Here is a 16,639-nt window from a genome sequence, read left to right as displayed (position 1 = left end):
CATTTGTCTCTGAGCCAAATTCCAAAGTCCACACGGACGAAGTCATGGGCAAAAACTACTAGCTCGGCTACTTTGTTTCGATATGCTCTTTCTACAATGTATGTAAAGCTATAAAAGTGACGTTATAGCTTAGGATTAACATTTTAAAAGCAATTCAGCAAGTATGTGTCGCAGATTTAAAGCCACCGGAGGTTTAATTTAATTTATATAAAAATCCTGAAGGTTTAATTCGACTGTAAAATATACAGGTATATATATTTTCAGAATCGTTTTGCACTTCGCCTCATACTTTTTATGATTAGATGAATGAATTAATAACGAAAAATATAAGTTAAATATAAATATCTGTCGTTTATTAACATCATTAAATTTTACACGAAGTTACAAGAGATATGTTTAAAATTTGAAGACGTTGCTTTTGACATCAACTTCTCAGGATGTTCTTATAAACAATTAATTTATTTCTTGTTCAAACTATATTTTTTTTAAAGACATTTCGGATTATAACAAAAGTTACACCAAACTTATTCCTCATTCCAGAAACTTTTTGTCTTAAATCTCAACTAAAAAAGACTGTCACTGCCGTCGGGAAAAGAGATACTTGCTTGTATTTATCATACAATATAAACATATGTGAAGAGAAATCCTGTTCAAGATTAAAATACTTTTCCAAGATAAAGAAAAAGTTCTTAAGCTTTTATTTTGATTCGTTTACTTGTTCGCCTTCAAACTTCAACGATTAATAACCGTAAGACCCAGCAGACTACCCGCGTTTAAATTTTATTGCAATTTATCATATTATTATTATAAATGAGACATTCTTTTTTTTTCTACATATTATGTTTTTATAACTGATCCAGTGTACGGAGTTTGATACAATTTTATTAAAATCAAAAATTATTTCGAAATGAGACGAAACCTCTCAGCATTCCATGGATTCACCGTGCGGGCGCCGAGTCCATCGCGTTGCAGGGAGAGAGATTTAATTTTAATTAAAATTTAATATATGAATTTTAATCGGTTCTGATTAATTATAAAGCTTTCGTTTCGAGACTATAATGTAACAGTTTTATAACATTCCTTTTTATAAAGCCTCAATTATTTTAACAATTTTGATAATTTTTTATTCACCATCCTTGACGATAACCCTTCTTTTAAATACAAAAAAACATGAAACTAATTAATACTTATTTGAATAAGCTTTGCATTTAACTTCATGAATACAAATAATTTAATAGGACAAAAAGGAAAAAATAGTTTTCAATAGGATGAAAGTGTCGATACATTCTTGGGAATGCATTATGTGAATAATATTATTAAAACTATTTTAAGTGCTTATAGCATTAGTCGGTTTTAAAGAAATCTGTGTTGAAAATCAATTTATTAGAAGCAGACGTCTTTTTTACGTGAAAACGAAAAAATTTTTAATCTGATCTCTATTAATTATTTGCTTCTTATTTTGTCTTTCATTGGTCTCCACATTGTTTTAAGTTGCTGATTGTGTTGTTTGTTCGAATAAAACTTAAACTGAAATATGAGTTTTCAGAATCCTTCACAGTGATAACATGAATATTTAAGTAAAAAAGTCTCATAATCCCAAGTTTTAGGTTCAAATTTAATTGTAACAAAAATCGTTTTACAAGTATTTAACATTTTGATCTTGAATTAAGAATTATTATTTCTTACAATGTCTGAGGGATTCGAAGTTATCTCTTTTAAATTATTTAAAAGTTTTTTAGCTTTTATTAAATTCCAAGAATTCATTCAGACAGTACTAACGAAAGTATTGTTTTGTTCCTTAAGAACTTTGCTATAATGACATTGTAGTGGTTTTAATACCAGTTTTCTTTTAAAAGGTGTTTCGAACAATTTCCGAGTATTTTAACTTATACCCAAAATCTTAAAAGTCGGAAAAGAAACCATTTACCTGATATAATTCACTTTTATTCTGTTTTTATTATTATTTTTATTGTGTTTTTATTAATTACCAAAATTAATAATATCCTGAATGATAAGGATTATAAAGATGTTACAGTATTCAACTGAAAGAGACGAAACCTCTTAGCATTCAATGGATTCACCGTGCGGGTGCCGGGTCCATTGCGTTGCAGGGAGTGGAGCTTCAACAGTGCCTGGGACTTGCGACCCAGGTGTAGGTTTAAGGGGCCCCTAACTAACGCGCGTTAAACGCTCACCTCCACTGTCCAAGCTCCTCTCCCTACCTAACCATATTTGAAAAGAACCTACTAGGGCTGCCTTCGAAGTACGTTCCAAGAACGAATTGATGTGAGTTCTGGACAGGAACAAGTCTTTTAGTAGGTTGTAGAGAGATTTAGCCGTTATACCTCTCTATAAAAAAAAACCATGAAAACCGAAAATTGTCATTGACTGGATCACTTCAAAGGGAACGGTGACAATTGGTATTTTCAAATTAAATATTAATTCTGAAAATATTCATGAAAATATTAATTCTGTTTCCGCTTCCACGCGAAGAACAAAAAAACAAATAATATCATATTGTACTAGTATGTCGCCGTGATAACTTGGATATTCACTATTTGTTCGCGTATATTGGAAATTACAAAGAGGATAATCACATGACAGATTTAATAAAACAGATATATTTAGCTATCAGACGACAAATATTTTGTGATAAGTAATCTGTCACGCTTAATACAAGTGTTATTAAAAGCTTCAACACGTCCAGGTAACGCATTGGTTTATTAAAATATTTTTTACTTAGTGACGTTAGAATCGTATTTATTGTTTGAGCGTAATAATGTATAAACTAATATCACTTATTACACATTTCCATTTTTTCAATCGTCGTTTTCTAACTTATATAATTATACTTTATTGTACTGAAATTAAGGTTTACATCATTTTATTTTGATGGCATATTATTTTATATAAAAAAATTATTACGTTTTAAATTAAATTTAGAGGATAAAGTTTTATTGTCAGTTTAAGTTCTTTTGTCTTATTCTCAGAGCTGCAAGCATTTAAGATCAATGATAGCTTTGAATTACATTTGAATATGATAATGGCACTATCAAACATATTAGCAAAAAAACTGATGCCAAATCAATAGAAACCTAGATGAAATGCTTGAAAAATAATTAATTTATATATCTTATACAAGATAAAATTAATAATTAAATTTCTTGAAAACATTAAAAAGGGGCACTATTTCAATAACTTGACTGTAAGATGATAACTAAGTTTTTCGATTACAACGTTCTTTTTATTATTTTATATTTTTTATTTAATTATATCTTGTGTAAGATTTGTGTATGACCTGTCACATAAAATTAAATTGATATGTTCAATCCATCCATGGTCGGTGATCAACCTCAGGGCTAGAAGGTGGTAAAGAGGTAACAAATACTCTTAATGTAAACTTAATAAGAGTATGGATTAAACAATTATAATGTTAAAAAAAAATAATTTTCACCAAACCCGCCTTGTCGTATTTAATATTGTCAAAACTTTTCATAGTCTTTTCCGATTTCTTTCAACATTTGCTATAATCTTAACTATGTTTCGAAATAATTAATCAGGATTGTATATTATATATATATAAATATTGTATATATGTAGCAGCATGTTATGGTTTAAATATTCCCTTCGATCAAAAATACAAATAAAAACAAATTCACAACATCTCATATAATGATAATAGATAAAAGGTAATTATATATTATTGATGAACACGTAACAAAAATCTCTTATCCATTTTCAAACATATCTGGGAGGTTTATTTTCTAACCTACATGAGTTTATTTAACTATTATATATATTAGTGCATTCGTATAGTTATCTAATTATAATTTCTTGCTAGAACGATCGTTATTTTTCAACTAATCTGAGCATTGAAATTATAACTTACCGACATATATCTGAGTGAAAACGACCCTTGATTGGTCAATGAATGCAACTATTACATGCTTATAAATCCATCAATAAACAGCGTTTTATGTTCGTGCATTAGAGTTGAAATGCTCTTGAAAATTTTTCTATAGTTTAAGTTTTCTTAGGCACCATCACATAAAACGTTAAATATTGATGTGAAAGCACATGAAGTTATTTCTTTCAGAATTATCGTTAAATAGAATTTACTGAAATACCTACAATTAATAGGAAAATAATAATATACAGCAAAATATCATTTGAGAGAGTTAAACGTAGTTGGAAAGGCAGTTGTATTTATGCCTTTACCGCAAATTTCGCCTTCAGTTCAGTTCAAGGAAACTCGACGTTTATAATCGTTTAGCAAAACTGTACCTTTAACAGCTTAAACATTTTTCTTTTTGATTGATACATCGAAATTAACATTTAAAATTCTTTGTGTTATACATTTAAACCTAAATGAATAGTTTTAAAAATGAACAACTGAGTCTGTTACTATTCAAAATTAAAAGTGAGTTATATACGATCTCATACTCATGGAATATAGCTGATATAGATTTCCGTCATAACAAATAATAATATAAATTTATCGAGAATAATAAATTAACGACCAGGAATTTTTTATTTCTCTTAATTATATTTTACCGTAATCCAATACATTAGCTACCGTAGAATTCCATTAAATGGAAGAATAAAATACGTTTATAGGGAACGTTATATTTAAAATAATAAAATACGTATAGTAATCCGATAAACATTAGCTTCCTTTAAATGAATTCTGGCGAAAGTCTTACATCCCACTATGAATTTCTACCAAGTAAATGAAATATTTCGTTGAACACAAAAAAAAAAACTATTCTTGGAATAAAACCTAAGCTTTTGAAATTATTTTGACTCATTGAAATTTTCGGTTCACTCGACTCGTTTATCATTTTTTCAGCTAATCCCGCACCCATCAATCATCGGATTACGTGGAATATTTTTAAGAAATATTTGAATATTGTGAATGTTTTTCAATTCTTACGGTTTTATTAGAACATCAACCTCTTTTGCAATACAATGTTTTTTTAGTCTAAAGTACGCAGAGGTATTTTAAAATTCATAAGTGTTTTGTTTAAAATTATAAAAAACAATATTTTTTTAAATAAAATGATAGTTTTTAGATTTATTTAATAAAGACCTTTAAGTATTTAAATTCTTACTAATTTTGTAATGGTAGTCTTGTTCGTTAAACCGATCACGTAATTGATCAATCAAAAAACAAATGATTACAAGAAAATAATTGAAATTATGTAAATTGACAAAGATTTAAAGTGTTTTTCACTACAAAAAACTACAAAAAAATATTAAATAATTCAATTATAATATTATAAATTCAATAATAAGTTGATTATTAAAATTATTATTATGTTATACAAATTATTAATTTACTTTCAAAGGACCAACACTTCAAAAGACTTTGTATGTCACAACAATTTAGAATATCATGAATATTAATAGACCGACAAATATTAGTTTTCAATCGATAAGGAGACCGAAAGCCTTTTAGTAAGCCGTTTGGTTATATTATAGTCATGAAGCAAATTAAATTAAATAGACATATCAAATCATATTAAACTAAATTGAAATATTCATGCTATGTTATAACTTTTGACTGTACGAAACGATTTTAATGACTTTTTTTTTATTTGAAAGCGGATGCTCCCGTTTGGTCCCATTTCAATTTGGTCCAGTTCTGACATGCGATGTCATTATTTCGCTACGGAATATTCGATCGCATATCTTGTGGTCTTACTTGTGTTAATAATAAAAGAAATTTAGTTTAGTTTCATACTGATTATATAATATTTATTGAAAATTTTCACTTATATCTGAATAAGTGAAAATTAATTTAGGTGTAGGTTACTCCTAAGTTTCTCTAATTTAATATTCTATTATGATATTATATGCATTTGTGTTAAGCTACTTAATCTGTAGAAGCCACCGGCTTCAAAAGGTGATTACATTTTAAAAATAGTGTATATATTTAGTTACATATTAAATTAGATGTTTAGTCGATTATATGGACACATTTAGAATATATTAGTAGATAGATTATATTAGGAAATAGTATTTAATTGTAAAATTATTTTGTGCCTTTTAGTTCCTATGGTGATTTTTTAAGTCTTTTTTTTATTGTACTTCAAATAATTTTATTGTACTGAATAGGCTCATATTTGCGTTACTAAATGCGTAGAATGAAATTCTGTATGAAACAGTCAAGAAGAAGTCAACGAAGAAAATAATCGCTTTATTTTTTAACGATTTTATAATCATTTAGTAATGATTCAAGATGCCTAGTGATTGCAAAAAAAAGTTTCTCTTGTATTATGGTTTCAAAAAACCACACCACGATTTTTAACTTTAGTTACCATACTGATATTTACGTAACTATGATATTATTTAAACAGTTGATATATTGGCTGAGGAAGTCTAGGTGGTCACAATTGAACGAGGTCAAGAGACAGGAGTTACAAATCTACTAGTCAAACCAGGCCAGGCCAGGTGCCGTAAACATATTAAAGTGGTCCACTGCAGATGGAACGGTTGGTCGAGCACATTGTCTAACACGTCCCATTGAGATTGGTACTTCACACGCAAGTTGAAGATTTAAATTATTACTGTTACTAAGAAAACAATCAAGAAGCGTAAAATATGATTCAAATATTATATTTACAACAAACATTATGTGAATTTATTTCAATTGTTTAGTGATAGTTATTAATCAGTTAAAAGCAAGCCTCTTGTCAGGTAGAGTTTTCCTGGTGCACATTCTTTTTGATCTATTTTCACGAGAACACAGTGCCTTTCTTTCCTTACTTAAAATATATACACAAAAAACAAAATATTAACCTAATATTATATTTAGTACATGACATTTTCTGACTTTATTTTGATTGTTTGCTAAAAACCATTATCGTCACATATGAATTTTGCATTAAAATGTTTCCCGCCTGCATATGTGGGAAAAGGTACATTAATTATAAATATTTGTTATTATGTAATTTCATATTCGCATTTATGTAAAGAAAATAATTGAACAAGTTAAATTTGGACATAATTTAATCACTCTATATTTATCTTCTCCACAGAGAATAAACTGGAAGTAGTAATAACGATGTCAGCTTAGCAATATTACAAAATGTTGATAATAACAATTTTCAATCAATTTCGTATCGGTTTAATTTGTAGAAACTATCAAACCGTAAATAGTAAACGTAATACTCTCTGGTTACATCAGGAAATAGAGTTTGACAAAGCGAACCGTTAGCAGTAGTTATTAACATTTACGAATTGAAATGTTTTTGATTTTGTTTGATATAAACAAAATTTTATGAAGTATTGACTTTAATTATAAATTATAAAGAATAGGATTTTACACGTGTACGTAATATATATAAAAAACTTTTTCGTCTCAAATCACAGACAATATGTAACCATCGTTTTACATACCTGGTATACACAGACACGGTGATGGGATGTGTTTGCTATTGCTATTTAAAAGTATATTTATATTGTCCTATAGAATAGAATCTCTCTTATGTTCGAGCCTGAGTCAGATTCAACTTACATAAATTACACAATTACCTACTAGACTATTCTGAGTGGATTCTCATCGCGGATGCGGTTGGTTTACGTGTCAGTGTATAGTCTATATAATTTATTAAATAGTAGAAAAGCACTTAACTCAATATCACTCAGTTATCGATTATATACAAAAGTTTATTTTGAATGTAATAAAATAATACATTTAATTATTATTCTATCGATATAAACTATTATTACATAACTTACACAAAAACTTCTTGAGGTTTATAACTGAAACTGTTACATTATTGCATTTTATTAAGAAAAAGCTGTTTTGCTTCATACGAGTTATAAATAGATTAAATGTAATTTTGTAAGATTTTAACTGAAATCATAAAACTAGGACTTAAAGATCAAAAACATTTTAAAGCTTCCATTGAATGGGAGAGCCCAATTTGTAATAAACTATATGGCACGCATTTTATTTTTGTTACAGATTATTAATAGAACTAATTCGTTTAAATTTAATCTTGTAATTCCTTTTATGTTACATAGTTGTTAGTGTAGTTACTAGTTACATAAGTTTGCAGAACTTATTATATGTACCTAATTGTTTCCTAAAACACTGGTATCTATTATTCGATAATAAAAATTATGGTTGCCTCTATAATCGATAAAAAATATTCTATTAATATATCGACGATATATGTATTGTTAGAAATAAATTAGGCAGTACTTCCACTTAGATGTTTATTGCTCCACGACTCGTAACAGAATCCCCAGTCTAACACGTACATCCTATTTTTAATATTCAAAGGTAACATTTTTAGGTGAGGGTAAGTTACAATATCATACAGAGGGCGCTAGTTTCCCTCATAAGAGTTTCCATTAAATTATAAAACACTGAACATTATGTAAAACATGTAAAAGCTCTCATTACAAATTATAAAACCAATCGTTAAGTATTTGGACATTTAAATTACTGTACAGAAACATTATTAACATTAATTTACACTATTATAACAAATATACAGATGGCGCTAGTTTAACCATCATAAGAATTTCCAATAAATATCAGAATATAAATAACGTTAAGCTTAGAATTATCAAGTATATCACAATTTAAATAATTATAACTAACAGTATGTATAAGGATATTTTTATGTGATGAAACCTTAAAAGTGATTATGTTTTTTTAATTTATAATAATTTAATCAATGGATATCAAATATTGAGACTAGTCACCCACCCGTGGGCGCCTCTGACGTAAGCAATCAAACTTAATTTGCATCATGGCTTCACTCGGATTGCGTCAATGAATATTTACTATGAAACTTTTCTTGTTCTAAAAATATACTTGATTAAATAGTGATTGATAAAAGTACATTGGTTTTATTTTAATAATTTAATAGGTTTACACATGCTTGAAATACTTTTCCTGTAACTTGACACATTATTTTAAATTAAAAAAATCAACTGATGAAACTCGACCTTTTAGCGTTTATCGCACAAATAAAGAGACCTATCGAAAAGAATACGATGACAAAAGTGTTCGTCCAGCTACTTAGTTTTCTACTTGGCTTGTAACATACACAAAAATAAAAAAAATAAAACATACACAAAAAAAGAAATTTATAACAGCTATGCTCGAGTTTAAAAGATGACAAAAGAGAAAATTATTCAAATATTGTTAGCTGTTTCATTCGACTGTAAAAGGTTTGTATCAAAAACAGGTCATACTTCAATAATTCATGCCAAATAATTTTAAATAAACAAACAAAAGTTAAGCCAAGGCTTTGTGGATGATTTCGATTAAAGATTGAACTATTTAAATAGAGAGGTTACATTGAAAAATTCGTTAAAACAGATTAAGTGCTTATTCTTATCCAGTTTTGATAAAAATAGTATAAAATCAGCAATGAAATATTAGATACTTTTTTTTTTATAGTCCTAAGCATTTTTTTATGTACCACCAATTGGATTAAATAATGAAATTGATGAACGTTCCATTAGCATAGCTTTATGCCATTAATTTTTATATGAATTATATTTATTATTCAAAAAGGTTTATTAAAATTTTAATTAAAACAATTAAAAATAACTTTTATATTAAAATTCACAAAAAAGACTTGATAATTCAAAGTCTTTAAAAGTTATCTTTGACATTTCATTTTCAATACACTAAAACCTTCTTACTGTTACATGATCTAGGTTCTATGTAATGCAATGTTAAAGTAATGTTAAATATCTCATTAAAAGCTATTATTTATTTCTACTGATGATTATCCAAAAAAAAATTAAATATTTTTATACGGCCGTTATGATATGTATATATATATATGTATATTTTAATAGTTACTGTTCAATTTTCAAAATTTATTTTATTAAACTACAAATTAAAATAATGTAAAAAATTTAATCAAACATAATTAATTAATAATAAGTAATCTCACATCTTTCCCAGCAAAGTTTCTTAATTTTAATTAAAATCTGTATTATTCAACTTTTAATTTTGTTTCAGGTAAATCAAGCAAAAAAAGCATCGTTAACCTAGAAGAAGATTTTGATAAAAATGGAACGATAATATTTTAAAAATGGAGTCCACCGAAGATGAGTTTTACAGCATATGTCTTAATCTTACAAGTGAAAAGATTGCTAGTCTTGGGGGATGTAACTATACAACGGAATTCGAAAATGGGGAAATGCTTGAAAATATCGTGTCCAAAGTTGTTCCAATTTTCTTTGGTTTCATTGGAATCGTAGGATTAGTTGGAAATGCCTTAGTGGTAGTTGTTGTTGCTGCGAACCCTGGAATGAGATCTACCACAAACCTATTAATCATCAACTTGGCTGCAGCTGACTTACTTTTCGTTATATTTTGTGTTCCATTTACTGCTACAGATTATGTCATGCCCAGATGGCCTTTCGGAGATTGGTGGTGTAAAGTAGTCCAATATTTCATTGTGGTCACTGCTCATGCATCGGTGTATACACTGGTACTTATGTCTTTAGACAGATTTATGGCAGTAGTCCATCCAATAGCATCAATGTCTATAAGAACAGAGAAGAATGCTTTATTAGCAATAAGTTGCATATGGGTTGTGATCCTTACTACGGCAATACCAGTTGGAATATGCCACGGTGAAAGAGAATATTCATATTTTCATAGAAATCACTCGTCATGCGTGTTTCTTGAAGAACAGGGTTATAGCAAGTTGGGCTTTCAGATGTCCTTCTTTTTATCTTCATACGTGATACCATTAACGCTTATTAGTGTGCTTTATATCTGCATGCTGTCCAGGCTGTGGAAGAGTGCTCCTGGAGGACGAGTGTCCGCTGAGAGTAGAAGAGGCAGGAAGAAAGTAACAAGAATGGTTGTAGTAGTCGTTGTAGTATTCGCTGTTTGCTGGTGCCCAATACAGGTAAATATTAATTTTCTTTCCATTGTTTAACAATTAAAGATTTAATAGCGGTTTTATTACAAATGTAATAATAATTTTATAACGAATTAAATCGGTCTTGAACATACTTTCGATTGATAAATGAGATTTAATTAAATTTCTTATTAGAAATCATAAAACGAATAAATGAAATGATAACTTTGAGTTGAACATTTTAATGAAATCTGAGATAAATGGCACGCGTCTTGCCCTAGCTAAATGGCAAACAGCTCTCACAATTCAAATAAAATTTTGATTAACTTTCTTTAGCATTTTAAGAACCTATAACAAATTTTTTATGAATTATTGAATTAAGCGCTTTTGCAAAGAGTGTTAAAAATGTAATAAAAATGTGTACATTGAACCCTTAAAATGTATTTTAATAATTGGTTCTTTCCAACATTTCAATTTTGTGTTATTTTCTAACTATTACACAAAACATTTATTCTTACACATTTTTTTATAACTAAACGATAGCTCCTCCGCAAAATGACACTCAAATCTTAATTCCCCACTCGAGTAAGAACACGTTTGCTAAATTGGTGAAGCGACTAGGACAAGGGCGTTTTAGCTCAAATCGTATCGTAAATTATTCTTTTATTCTCATTTCATTGTTTTTATTTTATGTATTCCTTGATTAATACTTAATATTTAATATTTTTTATTGAATTTATACTTTAATGGAAACACATTTCGCTTAAAGTATTTATCAACAAAACAAGGTGTGTCCATAAAAATAATATTTCCTGTAACAAGTATTTTGGTAGCTTTTGTTTTCTTGATCAAAATTCCATTTTATTAATTTCAAAGAGAATTTTTGTTTCAGATAATACTTTTGATGAAGGCTTTAGACAAGTACAACATAACCTACTTCACGGTGACAGCACAGATCGTCTCCCACGTGGTCGCCTACATGAACAGTTGCGTCAATCCTGTACTCTACGCTTTTCTGTCCGAGAACTTCAGGGTCGCATTCAGGAAGGTTAGCAGAATTATATTAAATTATAGAAAATTAAACTTTTATTATCTGTTAAGGTTTTGGGTTAAAATTATTTTATTGGAGTATGTTCACAGATTTTAGGAATATTGTTATAACTGAAATATTTAATGAAATGTTTGCATAACCAAATTTTATTTCATTTTGTTAAGCAATTCAATAGTTTCATTAAAAATCTCTTTCACTGATAGTAATTTAAAAATTACATAATGTAATATTGCAAAAGTTGTACTTATAATTTTAATTTTTTTTATACAAATAAATTTTCTTTATATGTGTTCTCATATTATTTAAGGTCTTGAGAGCAATCATTTTGTCTTTCTTTGGGCTTTACATCATCAGTCAGAGCCTTGTGCTCTTTAAGCCTGCTCACATGAAATACTAGACTTTGAAAATGAAAGACCAGGATCACTTCAGTCTCCCGACACATGTTCCTAATACACAAAGCAAAGATACTACACAATTAATAACGCTCTCTCCCTTACAGTGTCATAATAAATCATTCTTACATTTATTTCGCTATTTTCAAGAAAATCTTTTGAAGCTTATTTCATATAGTATACGTAAATTAATTTGAATATACTCGGACTTGTCAGTTTATAACAAAGGAGTGTGAGCTCTGCTCTCACATACAATTTTCAAAATGTTTTTCTTTACTAATCTCAATATTTAATGAAAATATTTTTATAAAGATTTCACTTGAAGGATTTATTGATGTTATACTAATAACTGTTACTGTTATAAGTACAAACAAAAATTTAAAAGTAAAAGTAAAACAACTCGCGTTCTCGAGTGTAATTGATAGTTAAAGAAATTGCGTAAAATATTTTTGAAAATCAACACAATGAACAATTTTCGACAGCACTTTTCTAAATATAATTACAGCCTGCCTTTCTTTGAAGTGTATTTGTATACAAAGTTAATATTAGCAGAGTTTTAAAAAATAAACTAGAACAATGGGATGTTATTTATGAGGTATTATTTTTAACTTCAAAGCTAAAGTCCATTAGATGAAATATTGCAAACGGATTATTTAGAATAACTCACTTTTAGGGCTTCACTTTTTTTCATAAATTTAGTTTTTAGTTTTTAAAATCTATTTCAGAAAAAAATCCATCTTAAATATGCGGAACCCTATTTCAAACTGATTAAAGGACTTAGCTTTTAAGCAAAAAAGTAGTACCTATACCTAATATTCTTTTACTTACATCTGGTATTCTTTTGAATACACTAAATGATAATCGACACTCGCATCTTGTCTCCCCGTTATCGCAATTACTGCAAATGGATCTTGACTAATATATTGATATTTATTTTATATTGATATTCTTTTTCTTATCAAAAACGTACAAAACCAATATTACATAGAGACACTATTTGATTTGTCCATAAGCAATTTAATAGCTCAAATTAAAAATGTATCGTGCCCAAACTGTAATTTACCATAGTCTTAGTTAAATAATAGTACGCAGAGTTATTTTAGCTTACATATTTTGAAACGAGTTTTATTAGTCTGTGGCATTTCAATAAGCTTACTTACATACAAATCGTTTTACATTAATAGCCTTCAGCGCTTTCAAAATTTATTATAACTTTTGAGTAAAGTAATTTAAAGGTCATCAGATTTAAATTTACTTTATGCTAATATTTTAATATTTTTATTTCCATTGTATATTCATTACACAGGATAAAGCATAAAAGTAGGATCTTTAATCTTACTCGTAATTAATTAAAACAGAACAACAATAAATAAAACATTCAGTAATGAACGACACGCTGATTTATTGACTAAACGACAAAGCCTTATGTTTACGTCATTAACATCGAACTGTTTGTTTGGTTGGTTTGAAGTGAATTGGAAAGCTGAATCTGTGTTAACAAGTATTTCTCATTTGGAGTTTTATATCTTGAATAAACTTAGTTAATAGGAGGTATATAAGTTTTAACCTGGGACCGAGACCAAGTTTTTTAGAGCTGTATTATTAAATATACTATTTTGTTTTAGGTAATGTACTGTCCACCGTTATATACGGAAGGTATGTCCGGACGACCTCAGCCTACCAAGACGACACGAACCGGCAACGGGAACTCTTGTCACGATATTGTCTGAGAATCGTTACGTAGTCGCACGCATGTCGTATCCGAACAGGCTACGATTGTATAGAATAAAGCGTGCGGCTATTGATCTACATTGAAGTATAAATAAAACTTGACAATCATAACAAATTACCTTTTCAACTAAATAATTACGAAATTACATTTAACGTACTTAATATAATGAATGGTAGAGTCTGTTTTTCATATATATAATATAATTAGTGAATTTTCAAGCTAAAAGTTATAAAATTAAAACTGTAGCAATATCTACTGTCTTTGTCTATTTTAAAACATTATAAATGTTATTAAAATATAATTCAAAGTTAGGTGATAGTTGATGTAAATATACTCTGATTACGTAATTAGAGATTAATGAAAAAAAAAACTTAAATTATTCAGTTTATTGTAAATATTATAACGAAATAGTTTTTAATGTAAATATTTAGTCGCTCTCAAATACATAGTTGCTACAAATGTGATTTTAGCTTGAATAATTAAGTTAATTGTATGAAACACTTGTATATTTCCATATTTTTGAGCCCAAATATGGAAATACGCGAATACGATTTATTTAATAAGTACGTATATTAAATTAATGTAATATAATTACAATACCCACAGCCTAGTATATAATATAGAGTTTAACATCGAAATAAATGAAGGCTTAGACTTAATCGTGAGCAGTATATAGAGAGTAGATAGATGTTTATGTAGGAATAGATGCAGATTTTATAAAAAAAAAACTTGATTTTTGCTTTTATTGTTTCTTATAACGATGTAGACATAAAATGTCTTTTGTGTAAATTATATTAACTGTATCGTTGTTTGTTATATTTAAAAATTATTTACGTTTCTATATTCAATAAATTGAATGTTTCCAAATAAATTTAGTTTCATTAAAACAATTATATAAACTATTTTATTCATAGATCTTGTTTTACGATGCATTTGACAGTGAAGCATCGCTTATAATAGGTCGGGAGCTAACTAATTCTACCTTTCTTATCAATTTACAAGGAAAAAGCAGTAATATATTTTCCTGCGTGTATCAAGACTGAAATCATTTCCGTTCCTCATAATGACGAGAGACTGTTTTAAATGATTGATAGCATCTGATAACTAACACACCCACTATGTTTAGGAAGGTAACTATACTTGGCGAGGAATATACATATATCTTATTTAATACAACATTTTAGTCACGAATGCTTATGTAATGATAGAAAATAGTAACTTTATATTCTGGTAATTATATTAATCGTAAAATATTATTGCTATATAAAGGCATTTATACTAACTTTTATATATACTATCTAAATCAATTCCTTTAAAAGTTTTATCCCATTCAAAATAAGATTTTCAGAAGAAGAACTAAAATAAAAAGAGATATCTTACAGTGGGCGCATTTGCAAATTTGAGGAAAACCGTTTGAAAGAAAGCGTTTCTTAGGACTGTGTGAAGTAGATGAATGATTTCTTTAGAGAAATTGTATAAATCTCAAACTGCAGCATTTTTGTCATTATTCATGTACGCAGTGTATTTATACTCATGTAATGTTTTATTCATAAAAATTGAGTTTATTATTTAAAAAAAAAAGTAACATTTTAGTATTATATTATGGAATATGTGACAGTATAAGTTCCTAAGTCGTGGTGGCCTGGTGGTTGAAAGGCCCGCCTCTAATACGTGAGGGCGCGGGTTCGAAACCAGGCAAGTACTAATGTGATCTTTTCCGAAACATATGTACTTTCTAAAAGTATTTAGACACCACTGACAAACGGTGAAAGAAAACATCGTGAGGAAACCTGGTCTTATAATTTCTAATTATAAGATTGAAATCGCCAACCCGTCTTGGGCAAGCGTGGCGTTTAATGCTCTAGCCCTCTCCATGTGAGAAGAGGCCTTTGCTCAGCAGTGGGCATCGATAGGCTGATGATGATGATGATGATGATGATAAGTTCCTAATGTAAAAAATCTAATTAACGAGATCTGAGACTTTCGTGAGTTTTATTCATTTAAATGAAACTAATATTTATTGGGATATACTACGCGTGCTTTATTTTTGTACAAAACTGCATACTCCCGACGTTTCGGTTACTTTTCAGCAACCGTGATCACGGGCAGACGAGATGTCCATCTAGTAAAATAAAGCACTCGTAGTATATCCGAAAAAATATTAGTTTTATTTAAAAAAAAAAACTAATTATCTAAAAAAAACTAGTTTATCGTATTTGAAGTTTAGCGTGCACCTTATCCATTTTATTCGTTATTACGAAATATTTGATAAATAAAACAAAGGAAAACTTGGTTGAGCAGATAACACTACGTACTATGGTTAGTTTGTGAGGGCATATCTGACTATGGTGGCAAAATAATTATCCTATGTGTGTTCTTGGATGGAGTAAGGTATTACTTTTTACATTAAAAGACTAATTAAATTATCGAAAGTCTGTTTTTCAAAAAATGCTTCCGGCATTCATTGTTTTACTGTTATTATGTCACCTGTAACATCATCGAAGTGATATTCGTCTTATTAGACTGTGATTAATTCTTAATAATTCGTTCATTCCATTTTCGACCGATGATATTTGAATTTTTAAGAAACTAAATTCAGCCAAAATATTGTCTT

General features: G+C 28.4%; 1 protein-coding gene across 1 annotated transcript in view; it reads left to right on the top strand.

The window, feature by feature from the left end:
* LOC116775467 (allatostatin-A receptor) overlaps positions 1-14,822 on the top strand; it is a 35,802-nt gene extending 20,980 nt beyond the window's left edge. Inside the window, exons 2-4 of the mRNA XM_032668372.2 lie at positions 9,998-10,898; positions 11,743-11,898; positions 13,919-14,822. Of these exons, the coding sequence (XP_032524263.1) occupies positions 10,071-10,898; positions 11,743-11,898; positions 13,919-14,023 (1,089 nt within the window). The 5' untranslated portion in view covers positions 9,998-10,070 and the 3' untranslated portion in view covers positions 14,024-14,822. The remainder of the gene's footprint in view (positions 1-9,997; positions 10,899-11,742; positions 11,899-13,918) is intronic.
* The last annotated feature ends 1,817 nt before the right edge of the window (positions 14,823-16,639 follow it).

This window comes from Danaus plexippus, chromosome 8, assembly GCF_018135715.1.
Source record: "Danaus plexippus chromosome 8, MEX_DaPlex, whole genome shotgun sequence".
In the NCBI taxonomy this organism is placed as follows: domain Eukaryota; kingdom Metazoa; phylum Arthropoda; class Insecta; order Lepidoptera; family Nymphalidae; genus Danaus; species Danaus plexippus.
This window is presented reverse-complemented; position numbering and strand designations above follow the sequence as displayed.